Source organism: Pongo pygmaeus, chromosome 21 (assembly GCF_028885625.2).
Source record: "Pongo pygmaeus isolate AG05252 chromosome 21, NHGRI_mPonPyg2-v2.0_pri, whole genome shotgun sequence".
Taxonomy (NCBI): Eukaryota; Metazoa; Chordata; class Mammalia; order Primates; family Hominidae; genus Pongo; species Pongo pygmaeus.
In genome coordinates this window covers 39,256,892-39,275,227 of record NC_072394.2, presented here as the reverse complement: position 1 = coordinate 39,275,227, position 18,336 = coordinate 39,256,892, and the positions used below count along the sequence as shown (strand labels likewise).

General features: G+C 51.8%; 1 protein-coding gene across 3 annotated transcripts in view; it reads left to right on the top strand.

Moving 5' to 3' along the window:
• The window catches only part of MTCL2 (microtubule crosslinking factor 2), an 87,083-nt gene that overhangs the window by 19,466 nt on the left and 49,281 nt on the right, over positions 1-18,336 (top strand). For all 3 annotated transcript variants that reach the window (XR_008496095.2, XR_008496094.2, XM_054467251.2), the window contains exons 2-3: positions 5,133-5,357; positions 15,362-15,520. Coding sequence is in view for 1 of the 3 variants with exons in the window: in XM_054467251.2 (XP_054323226.1) it covers positions 5,133-5,357; positions 15,362-15,520 (384 nt within the window). In the remaining 2 variants the exon portion in view is untranslated. The remainder of the gene's footprint in view (positions 1-5,132; positions 5,358-15,361; positions 15,521-18,336) is intronic.

Sequence of the window (18,336 nt, the reverse complement as noted above, 5' to 3'; positions counted from 1 at the left end):
ATGATAGCCATTTTTAAAGTCATGGCCTATTTGGATGTAATACATTATTATTATTATTGTTATTTTTTTAGAGATGAGGTCTTACTATGTTGCCCAGGCTGGTCTTGAACTCCTGGGCTCAAGTGATCCTCCTGCCTCAGCCTCTCAGAGTGCTGGGGTTACAGGGGTGAGCCACTGTGCCCTGCCAGTGCTTTATTTTATTTTATTTTATTTTATTTTACTTTATTTTATTTTTTTCTGAGACAGAGTCTCGCTCTGTTACCCAGGCTGGAGTGCAGTGGCATGATCTCAGCTCACTGCAACCTCCGCCTCCTGGGTTCAAGCAATTCTCCTGCCTCAGCCTCCTGAATAGCTGGGATTACAGGCATGCACCACCACGCCCGGCTAATTCTTATATTTTTAGTAGAGATGGGGTTTCACCATGTTGGCCAGGCTGGTCTCAAACTCCTGACGTCGTGATCTGCCGGCCTTGGCCTCCCAAAGTGCTGGGATTACAGGTGTGAGCCATCACGCCCGGCCTGGCCTGTTTTATAAATAAGAAAATCAGTCATTTAAAAGTTAAAAAAAGTGATTTCCAAAAATGACTCTAGCGCTCTGGGTGTGATCTTATGTGAGAGATGTCACCTCCCATGATCTAAATGTCATGCATTTGTTAATGTAGCCCAGCATCATAGGGTTGTGTGCATTTCCCCTTGGTTCAACCTGAGCTTGGGGTCCACTTAGACCCTCCTATTCTTTCCATCACCATATCCTGTCATTTTAACTTTCTAGAGATAATAAGTGAGGTGCTGGTAACCGGCATGGCTAGGATTTGAACACAGATCCATCTGGAGGCTGGCCTAGCCTGGATTTAGCCGACTGGCTTGCACTTCCTGAGTGATCTTTCCTTCATGCTTCCTTCACCGGCTGCCTGAAACCTCGTGGATCCTTCACTTCCTCATTTTTTTAACTGGTGTGATCATTTACTGTTCCACTTCCTCCTCTCCACTCTGGTTCTGTCCACGTGGTATGCTGGTGGGGTGGTGAGTCTGTGTCTATGAGGATGGAGGTGGGGGTGGGGGGCCTGGCAAAGTGACTGTTCCTCTGCAGCCCCAGGAGTCAAACCAATGGGCAGGAAAACTTCCCGAGCTTGTGAGAACTGGCCTGGAGGGCAGGGCTCTCTAACCCTGACTCTGAGTTAAATCCATCCAGCCTCAGGGGGCGCTGGCAACCCCAGCCATACCCGCTTCCTCACAGGGAGCCATCCTACCAGGCTGACCATTGGAAGAGCAGAGCAGTCCTCGCCCTCTGGGCAGGCGGGAGTGAAGAGAGAGACCCCCATGTTTGTTCCTTTCCCAGGCACAAGATCAGAACCCCCTTCCTACCAGCCCCAGCGGGGGTGTGGTGAGGGGTGCTCGGACAGAAGCCAGAGGTGTCCCTCTGACAGGAGCAGAGTGGACACTCACTCCTCCCAGTGGCAGCATGAGGAGGGAGGAATACGAGACCCCACTTCCCAGTCCCTTCCTTTCCGTTTTCTTTGGGGAAAGGCTGGTAGGGAGAGCTGAGGAATCCAGCTCTCCAGATCTGCCCTCTCCAGCGCCTGCAGAGGCCTTTTTGTCCCTTGGACCCCCCACACCTGCTTCCATCACTGCCATCCTCAGTGCTTCCCCTGGCTCCTCAGGGATGCCTTTAGCAGGTCATTCATCCCTGGTAACTCTGTTTCTCTTTTTTTTTTATTTTGTGAGACAGAGGCTCGCTCTGCTGCCCCGACTGGAGTGCAGTGGTGTGATCTTGGGTCACTGCAACCTCCGCCTCCCAGGTTCAAATGATTCTCCTGCTTCAGCCTCCTGAGTAGCTGGGATTACAGGCACCCAACACCATGCCTGGCTAATTTTTGTATTTTTAGTAGAGATGGGATTTCACCATGTTGGCCAGGCTGGTCTTGAACTCCTGGCCTCAGGCGATCTGACCGCCTTGGCCTCCCAAAGCGCTGGGATTAGAGGCGTGAGCCACCGCACCCGGCCAGTTTCCCTTCTTAGTATACAATCTTATTTAAATCATTCGGTCACACTAAGAGTAGGTATTATCATACCCATTTGTGACTGGGTTTTCACATTTGTATGAGACATAATAATTATGCATTTCTTCTGCATGATTCTACTTCCCTCTCCCCTTACACTTAGTATCTAATGATTGTTGCACATTCGTATGTCTTTTTTGTTGTTTTTGACCTGACTAAACATGCATGCATCCATTCAGTTAATATTTGTTGGGAGCCTACCGCCTGCCAGGCCAAATGGGGTGGCCTCCAGGCACTCATGGTTTGGCTGGGAGACAAACTATTAAACATAGAATTGCAAATTTGCTAATAATGATTACAAAGGAGAAGTGAGGAACAGCTGGAAGCTGATGACAGCGGTAGCAGAAGCTGCCTTGAGGAAGTGAGGTCATACTCTTACCCTCTCTGCTTAAAACCCAAACCCAGGGCAGGCATGGTGGCTCATGCCTGTAATCCCAGCACTTTGGGATGCTGAGCTAGGCAGATTGCTTGAGCTCAGGAGTTCATGACCAGCCTGGGCAACATGGCAAAACCCTGTCTCTACACACACACGCGCACACACACACACACACACACACACACACACACACACACACACACACACACACACACACACACACACACACACACTCTTAGCTGGATGTGGGGTTGTGTGTCTTTGGTCTGGATGTGGGGTTGTGTGTCTTTGGTTCCAACTACTTGGGAGGCTAAGGTGGGAGGGTGGCTTGAGCCTGGGAGGCAGAGGTTGCAGTGAGCTGAGATTTTGCCACCACACTCCAGCCTGGGTGACAGAGTGAGACCCCATCTCAAAACAAGCAAGCAAACAAATCCCAAACCCAAATTCTATTTGGCCCTTCAAAGCACCATGTGGTTGACTCCTGTCAGTTTCCTCAGCCTCAAATTAACCCAGTAGCTGCCCTGGCCTCCTTGCTGTACCTTGACACACCGAGCTCTTTCCTGCCTCTGAACCTTGGCACACACTGTTCCCTCTGCGTGGAATAACCTCTCCCCACTAGCTTTCTTGGCTGTTCCTTCTTGTCTCAGCTCAAATGTCTCTTTTGTAGAGATGGCCTTCCTGGTCATGTCCCCTAACATAGCACCCCCCATCACTCTATCATATAACTCATGTTGTTTGGTTTCATTTTGGTTTTGTCTTTATAGCACTTAACAGTATCTGAGGTTTTTTTGTGTTTTTTTTTTTTTTCTTGGAGATAGGGTCTCACTCTATCACCCAGTGGTGCAATCTCAGCTCACTGCAACCTCTGCCTCCTAGGTTCAAGTGATTCTCATGCCTCAGCCTCCCGAGTAGCTGGGATTACAGGCGTGAACCACCACGCTGGGCTCTTTTTTTTTTTTTTTTTTTTTTTTTTGTATTTTTAGTAGAGATAGGGTTTCACCATGTTGGCCAGGCTGGTCTCAAACTCCTGACCTCAAATGATCCACCCGCCTCAGCCTCCCAAAGTGCCGGGATTAGAGGTGTGAGCCACTGCACCCAGCCAGGTGTCTTTTGTTATTATTATTATTTGCTGGTTTACTGTGTATCTTCCTGGTGAAGCTTGGGGCTCCATACAGAAGGGGCTGGACCCACCCCATTGTCCCTCCCTGCCCCTGCGCTTAGCACAGGGCCTAGGACATACATAGTTGATGCTCATCCATGTTTCTTTTTTTTTGAGACGGAGTCTCGCTCTGTTGCCCAGGCTGGAGTGCAGTGATGCGATCTTGGCTCACTGCAAGCTCCGCCTCCCGTGTTCATGCCATTCTCCTGCCTCAGCCTCCTGTAGCTGGGACTACAGGCACCCGCCACCATGCCCAGCTAATTTTTTGTATTTTTGGTAGAGACAGATTTTCACCATGTTAGCCAGGATGGTCTTGATCTGACCTCATGATCCCGTCCATCTCAGCCTCCCAAAGTTCTGGGATTACAGGCATGAGCCACCATGCCCAGCCTCATCCATGTTTCTTAAATGGCCTCTCCTGCTTCCCCAGTGTGTTCCTGTTGCTTCTGTAACAAATCACTACAAATTTAGTGGCTTAAAAGAACACCAGGCCAAGGGCACGGTGGCTCACGCCTGTAATCCCAGCACTTTGGGAGGCCGAGGCGGGCTGATTACGAGGTCAGGAGATCGAGACCATCCTGGCTAACAAGGTGAAACCCCGTCTCTACTAAAAATAAAAAAAAAAATTAGCCGGGCGTGGTGGCGGGTGCCTGTAGTCCCAGCTACTTGGGAGGCTGAGGCGGGAGAATGGCGTGAACCCTGAACCCGGGAAAGGGAGTTTGCAGTGAGCCGAGATAGCACCACTGCACTCCAACCTGGGCGACAGAGTAAGACTCCGTCTCAAAAAAAAAAAAAAGAACACCAGGCTGGGCAGGGTGGCTCACACCTGTTCCCAGCACTTTGGGAGGCCAAGGTGGGCAGATCGCTAGAGGTCAGGAATTCAAGACCAACCTGCCCAACATGGTGAAACCCCGTCTCCACTAAAAATATAAAAAATCAGCTGGGTGTGGTGGTGGGCACCTGTAATCCCAACTACTTGGGAGGCTAAGGCAGGGAGAATCGCTTGAAGTAGGGAGGAGGAGGTTGCAGTGAGCTGAGATCGTGCCACTACACTCCAGCCTGGGCAACAGAGTGAGACTCCGTCTCAAAAAAAAAACAAAAAACAAAACAAAAAAAGAACACCAGATTATTATCCTCTGATCCTGGAGGTCAAAGGTCTAGAAATCAAGGTTTGGGCAGGGCTGCATTCCTCGGGAAGGCTCCAGGGGAGAAACCTTTTCCTTGTCTTCTAGAGGCACCCCCTTCCTCCATCATCACAGCCCCTTCCTCCAACATCAAAGCATCTCACTCCAGCCTCTGCTTCTGTTTCCCTGTCTTGGGATCCTTAATTTACTCATATTTGCAAAGTCCCTTTTGCTATGTAAAGCAACATTCACAGATCCTGGGAATGTGGACATGGACATCTTTGGAGGTCTGTCATTCAGCCTGCCACATCCAGGTCCCCCACGGTGCTTCGTTCAGCACTGAGTGTGGCCAGCACTGAGGCCTCCTAGCTGCTACTGTGGGCCCAGTGACCTGACTCTTCCTTCCCTCCGCAGGACGAGATTGAGGAGCTGCGGGCCGAGATGCTGGAGATGCGGGACGTCTATATGGAGGAGGACGTGTATCAGCTGCAGGAGCTGCGACAGCAGCTGGACCAGGCCAGCAAGACCTGCCGCATCCTGCAGTACCGGCTGCGCAAAGCCGAGCGCCGCAGTCTCCGTGCTGCCCAGACTGGCCAGGTGGACGGCGAGCTTATCCGTGGTCTGGAGCAGGATGTCAAGGTCAGCCCGGGCTCGGGTGCCCTTGTTGCTGGGATGGGACCACAAGTCTAAGTGGGGCCCAGGTTGGCCTTGCATCTCACTTCCGTGTGTCCATGGCCAAGTTCTACCACCTCTCTGGGCCTCAGTTTCCTCATCTAAGTAGGAATTCCTGGTGAACCCATAGGGCTTCTATCAAGGGTGTCCCAAAATGATATCATAATATGACTCTTTCCTACTAGCAGCAGCTACTATTTTTTTTTTTTTTTCCTTTGAGAGAGATTCTCTCTTGTCGCCCAGGGTGGAATGCAATGGCGCGATCTCAGCTCACTGCAACTTCTGCCTCCCGGGTTCAAGCGATTCTCTTGCCTCAGCCTCCCAAGTAGCTGGGATTATAGGCACCTGCCACCACACCCAGCTAATTTTTGTATTTTTAGTAGAGACAGGGTTTCACCATGTTGGCCAGCCTGGTTTCGAACTCCTGACCTCAGGTGATCTGCCCACCTTGGCCTCCCAAAGTGCTGGAATTACAGGCATGAGCCACTGCGCCTGGTTAAGAAGCCACTGTTTATTGAGTATCAGCCACACACCTGGTGCTAGCCTCTAATTGTCCCCGCACAGTTCCATGGAGGTTTCTTTTTCTTCTTGTTTTTTTAGAGACAAGGTCTTGCTCTGTTGCCTAGGCATCAGGCAGTGATGTGATCATAGCTCACTGTAGCCTCTACCTCCTGGGCTCAAGGGATCCCCCCACCTCAGCTTCCTGAGTAGCTGGGACTATAGGCACACACCACTACATCTGGCTAATTTTTCTATATGTTGTAGAGATGGGGTCTCATTATGTTGCCCAGGCTGGTCTCAAACTCCTGGGCTCAAGTGATCCTCCTGCTTTGGCCTCCCAAAGTGCTGGGATTACAAGGATGAGCCACGGGGCCAGGCAGAGGTTCCTTAATTATGCTAATGAAAAGTAGTGAAGGCCTTGAGACCATCCTGGCTAATACGGTGAAACCCTGTCTCTACTAAAAACACAAAAAATTAGCCAGGTGTGGTGGCAGGCACGTGTAGTCCCAGCTACTCGGGATGCTGAGGCAGGAGAATGGCGTGAAACCGGGAGGCGGAGCTTTCAGTGAGCCAAGATCGTGTCACCACTGCATTCTAGCCTGGGCGACAGAGCGAGACTCCGTCTCAAAAAAAAACAAAAGTAATGAAGGCCTAGAGTTGGTCAAGACTGGTTTAAATCTTGGCTCCAATATATCTGAACTTTGTTATTTTGAGCAAAGTCATCTATTTCAGTGTCCTCATCTGTAAAATGGGTTTGCAGCAATCTCTATCTCACAGGGTTATATAAGGATTAAATGAAATAATGCGGGCTGGGCACAGTGGCTCATGCCTGTAATCCCAGCACTTTGGGAGGCCGAGGCGGGCAGATCACCTGAGGTCAGGAGTTCGAGACCAGCCTGGCCAACATGGTGAAACCCCATCTCTACTAAAAATACACAAATTAGCCGAGTGTGGTGGTTCCCGCCTGTAATCCCAGCTACTCAGGGGCTGAGACAGGAGAATCGCTTGAACCCGGGAGGCAGAGGTTGCAGTGAGCTGAGATCGTGCCACTGTACTCCAGCCTGGGTGACAGAGTGAGACTCCGTCTCAAAAAAAAAAAAAAAAAAAATAATAATAATAATAATAATAATGTGGGTAAAATGCCAGCATAAGGACTCAAAAATGTTAGCTATTATTATTATTTCCATTTTCTTGATGAAGAATCTGAGGTTCAGAGAAAGGCAATAATACCTGCCCAAGGTCAACGGGCGCTCAGTGTGTTGGTGGCAGAGCCCAGGCTCATGAGCCTCCCAAGCCTCCAGCTTGGCCTCACTGCTCTCTGCTTCAGGAAGCAGGGGAAGGGTGGGTGGGAGGTTGGCAGGTGGGATGTCCCCCTGCCTGTCTTCGGAAGCTCTGGTCTGGTGGTGAGAACTCCAGGGCCCCAGGCCCGGCCCTCTGCCCTCAGAACTCAGCCCAGTGTGATCTGGGTGACACGAGGAGCTGGGATGGAGCCCTAGGGAGGCTTCCTGCAGGGGTGACTTCTGAGCGAAGGCCCAAGGGAGAAGTGGGCCTGAGGCAGGAATGGGGAAGGAGGAAGGGGGCAGAAGATGGCCCCTGTGAGGACCCAGGGGAGCGGCAGGATGCGAGTCAGCCACACACTTACCTGGGGAGAAGTCCCTTCTGTTGGAAGACACTGGCAAACTCAAGCCCTATAGCCTTTCCAGTGGAATATAAAAGAAAAACCTTCGTTAAGGGACCAGGGAGAGCCATGATTTCAAAGGCCAGCAGAGCCAGGGGAAGTAAACAGGAGTGCCTGTTCCAGGAAGCCGCTGGCGCCCCCTGTGGTCTTGTTGGTGCACAGTGGGACTGTAGTGCTGTCCTACACGAGGCAACCAATGCGTGTGTCTCCGCCAGAGGTGGAGGCTCATGCCTGTAATCCCAGAATCCCAGCGCTTTGGGAGGCTGAAGTGGGAGGATTGCTAGAGGCCAATGGTTGGAAATCAGGCTGGGCAATATAGCAAGACCCTATCTCTACAAAAAAATTTAAAAAATTAGCAGAGGCTGGGGGTGGTGGCTCACACCTGTAATCCTAGCACTTTGACAGGCCAAGGCGGATGGATCACCTGAGGTCAGGAGTTCAAGACCAGCCTGGCCAACATGGTGAAACCCCGGCTCTACTAAAAATACAAAATGAGCCGGGTGTGGTGGTACACGCCTGTACTCCCAGCTACTCAGGAGGCTGAGGCAGATGAATCGCTTGAACCTGGGATGCCGAGGTTGCAGTGAGCTCACACCATTGCAGTCCAGCCTGGGTGACAGAGTGACACTCTGTCTCAAAAAAAAAAAAAAAAAAGCTGGGTGTGGTGGTAAGTGCCTATAGTCCCAGCTATAGGCAAGGCCAAGGCCAGAGGATTGCTTGAGTCCAGGAGTTAAAGGTTTCAGTGAGCTATGATTGCAGCACTGCACTCCAGTCTGGGCGACAGAGCGAGACCTTGTCTCTCTCTAAAAGAAAAAAAAAAAGAATGAGTTAGTTTCCAAGTTCAAAGTGTACCTCTACTTGACAGGGCAGCTCCCGGGCATATTCAGATTCCAGTCACTGGGTTGGGAGGGGTGGGGGGTGGTGGGGGAAGGCAGTAAGGAGGAGATGGGGACGGGGAGGGAATAGCTGGAGAAGCTCAGAGGAATCTGCGTTTGAGCATATAGTGGAGGATTTCTGGGAGGGACACAAAAAAATGTCAGACTTCAGAAAGATGAGGAAGGGGCGGAGGAGAGGCTGGGACCTGGAGCTAGCTGCAGGCTGCGGCGCCTCCATGGGTGGAGCCAGAGCAGCAGCGGTGGCGGCGGCGGTGGCGGCGGGGAGGCGGGTGTGGGGAGCTGGTGTGGGGAGCGGGTGTGTGGCTCTCCGGAGTCTGGGCGGAGAGGAGGAGCCCTTTCTGTTGGGATTTGAATTAGCCAATTAGCATCCCTCTTGCCCCTTCCCTCCCTCCTCTCCCCACGCTGCAGCTGGAGCGCTGAGCTCATCTGCGGGCCTGGGGCCTGAGCTGGATGGACACCTCTGGCCACCACCCTGAGCCCCACGTGCTGGGGTCGTTCTGGGGGGTTTTGGGAAGTTGTCAGAATGCTGCTTTCCCTGGCATCGTCTTGGAGGGCTTGATGGACCCGAGTGGGGAGGGGGCGGATGCTGCCTAGGAGGGTACCTCTGGGACTTCCCCAACTTGCTCTGCCAGCTCCTTGGCCCATGCCCTGACTTGCCCCTACCGCTTGGTGCCTCATTTTCCCCTTCTGTTAAATGTGGCTTTTGACCAGCTGAATCTTCAGGGCTTTTGAGCTCCGGTAGTTTTATGGAGCAGAGGGGTATTGGTGGGGTGGGGTGGGGTGGGGGGGTCATGAATAAAACCACAGGCCTCAGTGCCCCCCCCCCAACCCCCAGGCTCTCCCTCTCTGCTGGTCCTCACCGTTGACAGGACCTACAGAACCTCGGTGCGGCCTTTGCCCAGCATGAGGAGGGCAAGGTCATGGGGCGGAAAGCTGCTATGCCACTTGTTTACTGTGTGGCCTTGGGTAAGTTCCTTCACATCTCTGAGCTTGTTTCCTCATGTGGAAAATGGAGATAAAATGAGTCCCTCCCTCTAGAGGTTTTTGTGAGGATAAAATGAAATAATTCAAGTGAAGAGAGTATTAAACACTAGGTCTGGAAATAAACATGTATTGGTTGTGGTTTTCTTTTTCTTTTTTTTTTAAGGCAGTGTCTCACTCTGTCACCCAGGCTGGAGTGCAGTGGTGTGATGTCAGCAACCTCTGCCTCCTGGGTTCCAGAAATTCTCCTACCTCAGCCTCCCAAGTAGCTGGGATTACAGGCATGCGCCACCATGTCCAGTTAATTTTTACATTTTTAGTAGAGATGGGGTTTCTCTGTGTTGGCCAGGCTGGTCTCTAACTCCTGACCTCAGGTAATCTACCCACGTCGGCCTCCCAAAGTGCTGGGATTACAGGTGTGAGCCACCATGCCTGGTCTGGTTGTGGTTTTCTTATTGCTGAGAAGAACTTACACAGCAAGTATAAGTTCTTCTGAGCAATACATCAGTGGGACTACTAGTAGTAATAGACTAGGAGGACTGATTGGTAGTAGTAGTAGACTAGTAGTCTGGGGGCAAGGGTAGGCCAGGATCTCAGCCTCCCAGGATGGATAAAAATCACCAGGAGGGCTTGTTCACAATATACATTCCCAGGACCCCTGAGGAGCTGAGACCAGATACGAGGAGGTCAGGTCCAGGGAATCTGGGATCTAAATTCTGGTCTAAAGTGACTCCTGTGGGAAGCCAAGGACACACCAGGAGCACGCCCCCTTCCTCAGATACAGATGTTGCTGGAGAAAATGTTCTGGCTTTGGGTTTAATTCCTAGGTGACCTGTGCAGGTTACCTCCCTTCTTTGAGCCGCAGTTTCCTCATCTGTAGAGTGGGGGTGACATTCCTACCCTCCTGGGATTTGTAGGATTCAGCCACACAGAGTCCAGAATCCAGAATGCTGCCTGGCCAGGGGATGCTCTTCCTTTTTTTTTTGAGATGAAGTCTTGCTCTGTCACCCAGGCTGGAGTGCAGTAGCGTGATCGCTGCTCACTGCAACTTCCACCTCCCGGGTTCAAGCAATTCTCCAGCCTCAGCCTTCCGAGTAGCTGGGCTTACAGGCATGCCACCATACCCAGCTAATTTTTGTAGTTTTTTAGTAGAGACGGGGTTTCACCATGTTGACCAGTCTGGTCTCGAACTCCTGACCTCAAGTGATCTGCCGGCCTCGGCCTCCCAAAGGGCCAGAATTACAGGCATGAGCCACCATGCCCAGCCTTGTTTCTTTCTTTCTTTCTTTCTTTCTTTCTTGAAACATAGTCTCTCTTTGTCACCCAGGCTGCAGTACAGTGGCCGATCACAGCTCACGGCAGCCTTGACCTCTGGGCTCTCAAGGGATCCTTCTGTCTCAGCCTCCCGAGTAGCTGATACTATAGGCACACACCATCATGCCCTGCTAATTTTAAAAAGTTTTTATAGAGATGGGGGTCTCCCTGTTTTGCTCAGGCTGGTCTTGAACTCCTGGCCTCAAGCAGTCTTCCTACCTCGACCTCCCAAAGTATTGGAATTACAGGCATCAGCCACCATGCCCGGCCAGGAGCTGCTCTTCCGTGAGAGTTCCCATTCCTCTCCCTGAGGATCAGGATGACAGAGGCCCAGGAGCCGAGGGGCCTGATGCCTGGGGAGCAGGGGCTGGAGACTGCTAGTTGCACTTGGCAGGAGCCAGGCCCTAGCGCTGTAAACAGTGACCTCATGGCTGAGTGCATTTGTTTATGGTTTGGGGATTTGCCCTGGTTTCCAGAAGCTGCAGCTGCCGTGCCTCCCTTAGTATCTCAGCCCCCCTACCTTGAGGGTAGCTGGGAGGATCAAATGAGACAGACACGTGGGGCCCTTCAAATGCCTGACACAGTAAGCCCACTGTTGGGGTTTATTATTAATACTTTTATTGTTGATGTTAATGTGATGTGTTTTCACGCATTAGGCCTATACGGCAAAATCAGGCTGAGAGTGAGACTTTAGAGTTGACCCACTCGATTTCAAACCTTAGTTCTACAGCCTTCCTAGCTGGGTGAACTTGGAAAGTGACCTTTCCTTTCTGAGCCTCAGAATGGGGATAATAATCAAAGTGCTTCCCAACGGGATGAAAAGCACGTGGTGAGCACCCGGGGGATGTGCTAGCTGATTCTGTAAATCACTTGTGAGGGCCGAGGGGGCCCAGGACCACTGAGGCTCACTGAGGAGCAGGGACAAGCCCAGGCCACAGGGCTCCTGCCTCCCAGTCTGGCTGCCTGGAGTTGTGATTTTTTTTTTCTTTTTCCGAGACAAAGTATTGCTCTGTTGCCCAGGCTGGAGTGCAGTGGTGCAATCTCAGCTCACTGCAACCTCCGTCTCCTGGGTTCGAGCAATTCTCCTGCCTCAGCTTCTCAAGAAGCTGGGATTACAGGCATGTGCCACCACGCCTGGCTAATTTTTGTATTTTTAGTAGAGACAGCAAAGACAGGATTTTACCATGTTGGCCAGGCTGGTCCTGAACTCCTGACCTCGAGTGATCTGCCCGTCTCAGCCTCCCAAAGTGTTGGGATTATAGGCGTGAGTCACCGTGCCTGGCCTGTGCTTTCTTTTGATACAGCAGTCATCAGGGAAAGGGAGTAAACAGGAAAGGGATTCCGTGGAGAATGGGGCAGAAGGGAACTGGGGAATCATGGAGAGGATGGGAGGGGATGAAATCCATAGAGTTGTTCGTGAACCCCAGAGGATCCAGAAATCCACATGGATTGTGACTTCTTGATGGGGACTGGTAGCCTCCCCAGGTGGAGGACATGGTGGAGATGGGGCATCCCTGCAGGTGGAGAGGAGCTGGCCCAGATGGGAGCTCATTTGAGAGAGGAGCCCTCACCCCAGCCAGGGGTGCAGCCCTTCCTGGATAGTGGATGGGATTGGCATTTGAGGGCAGCCTCTTCAGCCCTGCGAGGGCAGGTGCCACTCCCCATGTATATTCAGTCATTCACTCGTTCATCTCCCTCCCTTTTCACTTGTTGGACCCTTGGATTTATTTGTTCATCCAACAAGCATTTATTAGGCACTTAATGTGTGCCTGACGCTGTGCTGCTGCTGGGACACATAGATGTGAATGAGGCCAAGTATGTCTGCGGCCTTGATCTCTGTACCCCACCACTCCTGCCTCCAGTGCCTAAGCAGGATGAGTGAGTGAGTGAGTGAGTGAGTGAGTGAGTTAATGAATGGAATGTTGATCAGGATAGGGGCTTACTGGGTGACCTAACAGCCCCAAACCGGGGACCATGTTTAAATAACTTGACCTGGGTCACATAGCCAGTAAATGCTGGAACTGGGCTTGAATCTAGTTTTCCCATCTGCAAAGACCTTGTTCTGATACTGAGGGGTTGTTCTCCCCACTTTATGGATGAGGAAGGTCTGGTGCCCAGAGAGGCTGTGGGAGGAGCCTCATGGGCCTGCTCCTGGCTGTCCTACAATATCCTCCGGCAGAAAGAGGCAGTGGCAGTGTAGGGAGGGAGAGGCCATGCCTGGTTTCCTTTCTGGTCGTTGTTTTTCCTGGCCTGCCTCATACATTGCCAAGGGGTCCGTGCCGAGCTGGGCTTCGGCCCAGGCAGAGGTCAGAGCCAGGGAGGGCCCTCTTCCCTTCCGGCAAGGAGGAGGCACAACAGTCATTTCCGAGACCAGCAGGCACGGGGTGCTGGGCTCTCTGCCCCACATGGAGTTCCTGCTGGCAAAACCTGGGCACCCCTGGGAGACCCTGAGCTATACTGGCCCCTCAGCCAAACCCCTGGGGCTCCCAGCCCAGCTCAACCCACACTGGCTTTGCGTGACCCTGAGTGAGTCACTTCTGCTCTGAGCTCCAGTTTCCTTGTAAAATGGGGACAGGATTGGAGTGAAGATGGGTGAGTTTGGCATGCAGTAGGTATTCACCAAACAGTAGTTCCCAACGTACATAGAGATGGAGTCTGGTTGCAATTTCCCAGCTCAGAAGGGCCTTCCATCCTCATCCCTGCAGGCCTCCTTTCCTGGCCTCCCTCAACCAGCCAGCAGGGGACAGAACAGAGGGTGTCTACCAGGAATGGGGTGCTGTTGCTACAGAGTTCTGGACCAGGATCAGAGATTGCAGCTCCTCTAGCTTCTTTCTGTAGGGATGACTTGGGCATCTGCCCACCCTTTGTCATTTCGGGCCTGTTCTACATCCCAGACAACTAGATATAGGTCTCAGGGTCACACTGTGACCTCCAGCCATCATGCCCTTCTCTGGGCTTCAGTTCCTTGGAGCAGCAGCCACCAGTCACCCAGAACTCACTTTGTGCAGGCCCCAGGCCAAGGCTTTTGTGCAATAGCTGGTTCAGTTATCCTGTCAGGCCTGTAAGGTTGATCCTGTTATTACTGTGTTCATTTTATAGTTGAGGAGACTGAGGTACAGAGAGGAAAATTGCCTTGCCCAGGACTACATGCTGGTCACTGGCAGAGATGGGATTCAGTGGTCTAGGGCCCATCTTGCTCTGGGTTTCCACTGCAGCTCAATCCCCTTTCTGTTTGTTTCGTTTTGTTTTGTTTTTAGGAGACAGGGTCTCGCTCTGTTGCCCAGGCTGGAGTGCAGTGGCACAATCATAGCTCACTGCAACCTCGAACTCCAGGGCCCAAGTGATTCTTCCATCTTGGCCTCCTGAGTAGGTGGGCCTGTAGGTGTGTGCCACCATGCCAAGCTAACTTTTTTGGGTTTTTTGTAGAGGTGGGGTCTTGCTATGTTCCCCAGGCAGATGTCGAATTCCTGGGCTCAAGCGATCCCCCTGCCTCGGCCTTTCAAAGTGTGGGATTCCAGGTGTGAGCTACTGTGTCCAGTCCCTCAAAGTGTTGGGATTACAGGTGTGAGCTACTGTACCCAGTTCCTCAGTCTCCTCCCTTTAAGATGAGCTTCTGGCCCTCCCACAGGCTTTTGTGAGGACTGGGCAAGAGGTGGCTGGGAGAGGCTTTAGAAGTGTGAAGAGCCCAGGTAGCCAAGCACAGTGGCTCATGCCTGTAATCTCAGCTACTCGGGAAGCTGAGGCAGGAGGATCCCTTTAGGCCAGAAGTTCAAGACTCTCCTGGACCATATAGTGAGACCCCGTTTCTTTTTATTTATTTATTTAGAGACAAAGTTTTGCTCTTGTTGCCCAGGCTGGAGTGCAGTGGCATGATTTCAGCTCACTGCAGCCTCTGCCTCCCTGGTTCAAGCAATTCTCCTGCTTCAGCCTCCCAAAGTGCTGGGATTACAGGCACCTGCCACCACGCCCGGCTAATTTTTTGTATTTTTAGTAGAGATGGGGTTTCACCGTGTTGGCCAGTCTGGTCTCGAACTCCTGACCTGAGGTGATCTACCCACCTTGGCCTCCCAAAGTGTTGGGATTACAGGTGTGAGCCACTGCGCCCGGCTGAGACCGCGTTTCTACATAAAAATGCAAAAATTAGCCAGGTGTGTTTATGCATACCTGTAGTCCCAGCTACTCAGGAGGCTGAGGTGAGAGGATTGCTTGAGCCTGCAGTGACACGTGATTGCACCACTGCACTTCAGCCTGGGAGACATAGTGAGACCCTGTCTCAGAAAAAAAAAAAAAAAAAAAAAAAGCCTCAGGTAAATGAAAAGGCATTCCTGAGAACAGGGTCTTCCCAGCTTTCTGGGGCTGTGCTGCGATACAGACGCTGAGAGCTTGCGGTACCTAGGTTTGGGTTTTGGTTCTACTGCTTCCTTCATGAGTTTCTTGGTCTCTTTGTGCCTCAGTTTGCTCATCTGCAGCGTGGCAGTGATGCGATGGGAACCTGCCTGTCTCTGGGGTTGCCCTGCTGTGAAAGTCGGGTGGTCAGTGGGACTTGCAGTGGGGGCTCTCCTCGGCCTGCTCACATCCTTCTCTCTCCCACCTCTGCACAGGTCTCTAAGGACATCTCCATGCGGCTGCATAAGGAGCTCGAGGTAGTGGAGAAGAAACGGGCGCGACTGGAGGAGGAGAACGAAGAGCTTCGTCAGCGGCTCATCGAGACTGAGCTTGCTAAGCAGGTGCTGCAGACGGAGCTGGAGCGACCGAGAGAGGTGAGGATCTCGTGCATCCAGCAGGGCCAGCCTAGAGCAGGTGGGCACATGCAAGCGCCCCTTAAGCCAGTGTCTCTGTGAGCCCCCGCTTGTGGGAAATGGGCAGCTTATGCCTCCCTGGCAAGGTTGTTTATTCATTCATTCCTCCAGCATGCATTTCCTGAGCACCTTCTGTGTAAATTGTATGCTGGACACTAAGGTTACGATGGTGAACAAAATACACCCAGTTCCTGTCCTCAGGGAGCTCATGGGGTAATGAGAGAATCATTCATCAAAGAACCACAGCCGCTGTGGGAGGATTAACTGAGAAAACATGCAACAATGTCAGGCATGGGGCTCAGCCCTCTGTGCCTCAGTTTCCTTACCTATAAAATGGGGCAGCGGTGCCCTGAGTCACTGTGAGGACCAACAGGAATAACGCATGTGGAGTGGCTGCAAGAGACTGCGAGGTCCTGCCATTTGGTGTGAAGTCAGCGTGGGGGCTAGGTGTCAGGCCAGTGTCTCTGGGGTACTGGTGCTTCCCGAATGTGACCCTGAGACACATTCCTGTCTGTATTTGTTCATGCCAGTTCCTCCCCCTGGCAGACCTTCTCCTCCTGTTGTGTGTTGGGTATACAGTGTGTTATGCGCCCTGCTTGACAGTTTATCTCAAACATTATCACGCTAACAAGGTTGCGATCATGCCCATTTTATGGATGAGCAAACAGCCCCTGAGAGAGGGGGGGACGACCTCAAGGTCATGCAGGGCTCAGGGGGTTCTGCAGAATGCCGACTAGAAACCGTCAGCCTAGGTGTCCCTTAAAGGCTGGAATCCCCCCTTTCCAGGGGTCTGTGTTCCAAATGGCCTGGGGTGGCTTCTGGCCCTAGAGGCAGAGCCAGGCCTTAGCTCTCTGCCTGCTGATGAGATATGAAGATCGTGCATTCTTCTAGGGCACACTCCTCGCTGCAGGCGCTGCAGCGTCTCCCCCGAAAGCGAGCCTGCCAGTGTCCCTGGACTGAGACACCACAGCCCGAGGCCAGAACATTCCTCCAGCCATCCTTCCCACTGGGCGTGTTGGTGTGATGTGCCAGTGCCCTCTCAGTGTGCAGGGAGAGGAGGCGTTTGCTGCTAAGGGTGGCTAGCCCCCTCCCTTCATTCAGCTGCCTGGCCCCATGGCCTGGCCCATAACACAGAGCACCATCTTCACACTGTCTTGCTGCTGCAACCCTTGATAGTGAAAAGGGGAGACAATTTCTGAAAGCATCTTAGGGTCACGGTACAAGTGATGAAACTGAGGCTCAGGAGGAACAGCTTGCCTGAGTTCACCCACCCTCTCCTTAGCAGAGATGTGGCTGGAACCCTGAAGCCACTTCGCCTCTCTAAGTCTCAGTTTCTTTATCTGTGACATCAGGATAAGCAAGCAAACAAACAAGCAAAGGCTGCACGGTGGCTCACACCTATAATCCCAGCACTTTGGGAGGCCAAGGTGGGCAGATCTCTTGAGCCTAGGAGTTCGAGACCAGCCTGGGCAACATAGTGAAACCCTGTCTCTATAAAGAATACAAAAATTAGCCAGGTGTGGTGGTGCCTGCCTGTAGTCCCAGCTACTTAGGAGATGGAGGCTGCAGTGAGGTGAGATCGCACCACTGCACTCCAGCCTGGGAGATAGAGCGAGACCCTATCTCAAAAAAACAAAACAAAACAAAACAAAAGGGGTCCAGGCACAGTGGCTCACGCCTGTAATCCCAGCACTTTGGGAGGCCAAGGTGGGTGGATCACCTGAGGTCAGGAGTTCGAGACCAGCCTGGCCAACATGGCAAAACCCTGTGTCTACTAAAAATACAAAAAAAAATTAGCTGGGTGTCGTGGCACGCACCTGTAATCCCAGGTACTTGGGAGGCTGAGGCAGGAGCATCTCTTGAACCTGGGAGGTGGAGGTTGCAGTGAGCCGAGATCGCACCACTGCACTCATTCCAGCCTGGGCGACAAAAGCGAAACTGCATCTCATAAATAAATAAATAAATAAATAAATAAAGCAGGATGATAACTGTATGCAGCCTATGAGGTTGTTTAGGATCATTAGTAAGATTATGTAGCCATAGAATACTATGAAGAAATTAAAAAGAATAAGATAGTATGGCAGTTCCTCAAAAATTAAACATAGAACAATCATATGATCCAGCAATTTCACTTCTAGGTATATCCCAAAAGAATTGAAAGCAGAGACTCAAAGAGATATTTACACACCCATGTTCATAACAGCATAACTCACAATAGCCAGAGGGTGGAAGCAACCCAAATGTTCATCAACAGATGAATGGATAAACAAAGTATAGTATACATGTATAATGGAAAACTATTCAACCTTAAGAAGGAATGAGGCTGGGTGTGGTGGCTCATGCTTGTAACCCCAGCATTCTGGGAGGCAGAGGTGGGCAGATTAGTTGGGGCTAGGAGTTCAAGACCAGCCTGAGCAACATGGCAAAACCTCGTCTCTACAAAAAATACGAAATTCAGCCAGGCATGGTGGTGCATGCCTGTAGTCCCAGCTATTAGGGAGGTTGAGGTGGGAGGATTGCTTGAGCCCAAGAAGTTGAGGCTGCAGTGAACTATGATGGTGCCACTGGACTCTAGCCTGGGCTATAGAGTGAGACCCTGCATCGAGAGGGCGAGGGAGAAGGAGGGGGGGGGGGGAGAGGGAGAGGGAGAGAGGGGGGAAGGGGAGGGGGAAAACAGAAAAGAAAAGACCAGCACTTTGGGAAGCCAAGGCAGACGGATCATGAGGTCAGGAGATCAAGACCATCCTGGCTAACATGGTGAAACCCCGTCTCTACTA